This window comes from Hypanus sabinus, unplaced genomic scaffold, assembly GCF_030144855.1.
Source record: "Hypanus sabinus isolate sHypSab1 unplaced genomic scaffold, sHypSab1.hap1 scaffold_302, whole genome shotgun sequence".
Lineage (NCBI taxonomy): Eukaryota > Metazoa > Chordata > Chondrichthyes > Myliobatiformes > Dasyatidae > Hypanus > Hypanus sabinus.
In genome coordinates this window covers 140,349-142,671 of record NW_026781175.1, presented here as the reverse complement: position 1 = coordinate 142,671, position 2,323 = coordinate 140,349, and the positions used below count along the sequence as shown (strand labels likewise).

The window sequence follows — 2,323 nt, the reverse complement described above, 5'->3', positions numbered from 1 at the left end:
GATGCGGTTGGAGCTTCATCCTGTGCTGAATGCCGGTATTCCATCCCGCATCCCATTCGTACTTGGGACCTCAGTGAAATCACGTTTGACATTACAGTAGATGTTAACTGTCTGTGGGCGCCTACTCTCTGAGACGCTGCTGTACCAGTGTGAGGAGCTCAGAACCATGATTGCAGTTCACCGAGTGCGGGGGCAGCAGTAATCCCAGGTCACTGTTTCTCCTCTAGTGAGATTCAGGTCCGACAGCAACGCAGGAAGTTACAGCGGTTTATTGATTTCATCATGACAAATGCAAATTAAGGAATGTGTGAACTGGATAGGACGCGGAATCACGTCACTGCGGCACCGCCTCTGAGATCACAGAGAGCTCGGCAGAAGCTAGGATCTGTTAGAACAGTTAGAAATTAAACGTGTATTGCAGGAAATCGGCCAACATGTCCTCATCCAGCGAGCAGGGATGTTCACACATTCAGATCTTCACAACTCCACTCTCAGTCCTGGTCTGGGTTCCTGCAGGGATCTCAGTTCCCTCTCTCCTGTTGGACTGAACCGATTCCAGTGCAACCTGAAACAGATGGGAGAATAAGGATGAAATAAACTGATTACACAACAGTGTCAGTAATAGGGGACCGGGTTAATGTTTCAACAGCACTCACAGATAAATATCACCAGAAAACCCACGGATCCGCTGATAATTCATCACATTGAACATTAACACAAACACTCACCAGATCCGCTCCAGACTCGGGAGGGTCAGTATGAGGCGGCGGAGAGCGGGGACACATCGGTCTGTCAGTGAGTTTAATCCCAGGTCCAGCTCCGTCAGTGATGGGTTTGTAATGAGAGCAGAGGCGAGATCCTCGGCGCCAGAATCCCTGAGACCGACATTGTACAGCCTGGAGATGAGAGAGAGTGAGGGTGAAGGACACAGAGGGACAGGAGATGGTACAAATCCCCAGTGTTTATCAGTAACGCAATTACTGATCACATTAATGTTCAGTGTCAGACACCCAGTGACTGTCAACACAATCTCCCACAGTCTGGTACTTACCCCAGTTTCTGTATTTTACACTCCGGGTTCCTCAGAGCCACAGACACCAGTTTCACTCCTGAATCTCCCAGTTTATTTCGATCCATGTTCAGATCCATCAGTGATCGGTTTGTTCCGAGAGCGGAGGCAAGATTCTCGGCGCCAGAAACTGTGAGATCGACATTGTCCAACCTGGAGATGAGAGAAGGTGAAGGACACTGAGAGAGGAGGTAGTACAAATTCCCAGAGTTTACCTGTATCTCAATTACTGATCACATTAATGTTCAATGTCAGACATCCAGTGACTGTAAACACAATCTCCCACAGACTGATACTTAACCCAGCTTCTGTATTTTACACTCCGGATTCCTCAGAGCCGCAGAAACCAGTTTCACTCCTGAATCTCCCAGTTCATTCCCCGCAAGTCTAAACACAAACAGACAGATTGCTGAACAAATTGATGAATTGATGAGGGTCTGAGGGAATTACTCTCAATCAGGTATTTCAGGAACCACTATACCCTTTAGTAAATCACTGATCGGTGTTCCCATGACTGTCAACGTCCCTCTCTGCCCAGCTCCAGGGTATTCACCGAATATCAGTAATTTAATCTGTTGGTGTGACCCTGTAAAATACACATACTCTCTCATTTCTGACAGTCAGAAAAGTGTTATTGGCCTGAGAGCATCAGAAGGGGCAGGGATGAATGATGGAAGAAAGTCCCACAGTGAGGAAAATTTATGATTGGGAGACTGTCGATGGGAATGGTGGAAGAGCCCGCACCTGAGGAAAACCCGATGGGAAGAGAGATCCCACAGGAGGAAGGAGGATGGGAAAATTTAACCCTACAAGACGAGAGGATGCAGAAAAAGACGGCACGGAAGAGGTGGGTTTGAACTGAGACCCACAGTCGGGAGAGGAGATGTGCCCATGTGGTCTGGGTATCTTGTAGTGAGCACAGTCACACAGGTGGACTGATGGTGATAGTCACACAAGCGGACGGGCAGGGGAGGACAATCTCACAATGGCATTTCTTTCCTTCTCACTGGGACAGTCTGCTGACGGTCTCTTGTCCCTCACCGGGAAGGGGGTGTGAAGCTCTGACCCACCTGATGCAGTCAGTGTCGGTCTGGGTGTCAGTAATAGTGAGAAGGAATATTGCCAATGGACGTGTCACAGGCTGAGAAAAACACGACCATTCCTGTGATTTATTATCATTAAACCAAAAGCCGGTGTTCTCTGAACTGACAAAGTCTCTAACAAGGAATCACAGAAACCTCCTGTACTTGGGGA

At 48.2% G+C, this 2,323-nt stretch overlaps 1 protein-coding gene across 1 annotated transcript; it reads right to left on the bottom strand.

Annotated features, from left to right (window-relative positions):
- Positions 1–256: 256 nt before the first annotated feature.
- LOC132388351 (ribonuclease inhibitor-like) lies at positions 257–1,532 on the bottom strand. Its single transcript, XM_059960693.1, has 2 exons — positions 1,052–1,532; positions 257–896 (listed from the first exon to the last, which is right to left on the bottom strand). The coding sequence occupies exons 1-2, from the start codon at positions 1,147–1,149 to the stop codon at positions 725–727; spliced, it is 270 nt and encodes an 89-aa protein (XP_059816676.1). The 5' UTR covers positions 1,150–1,532; the 3' UTR covers positions 257–724.
- Positions 1,533–2,323: the final 791 nt, after the last annotated feature.

Coding starts and splice junctions, on each gene's coding strand:
- LOC132388351 (XM_059960693.1), bottom strand. CDS start 1,149: ATGGATCTGAACATGGATCGAAATAAACTGGGAGATTCAGGAGTGAAA. Junction 897..1,051: donor TGTAAAATACAGAAACTGGG/GTAAGTACCAGA, acceptor TCTCATCTCCAG/GCTGTACAATGTCGGTCTCA.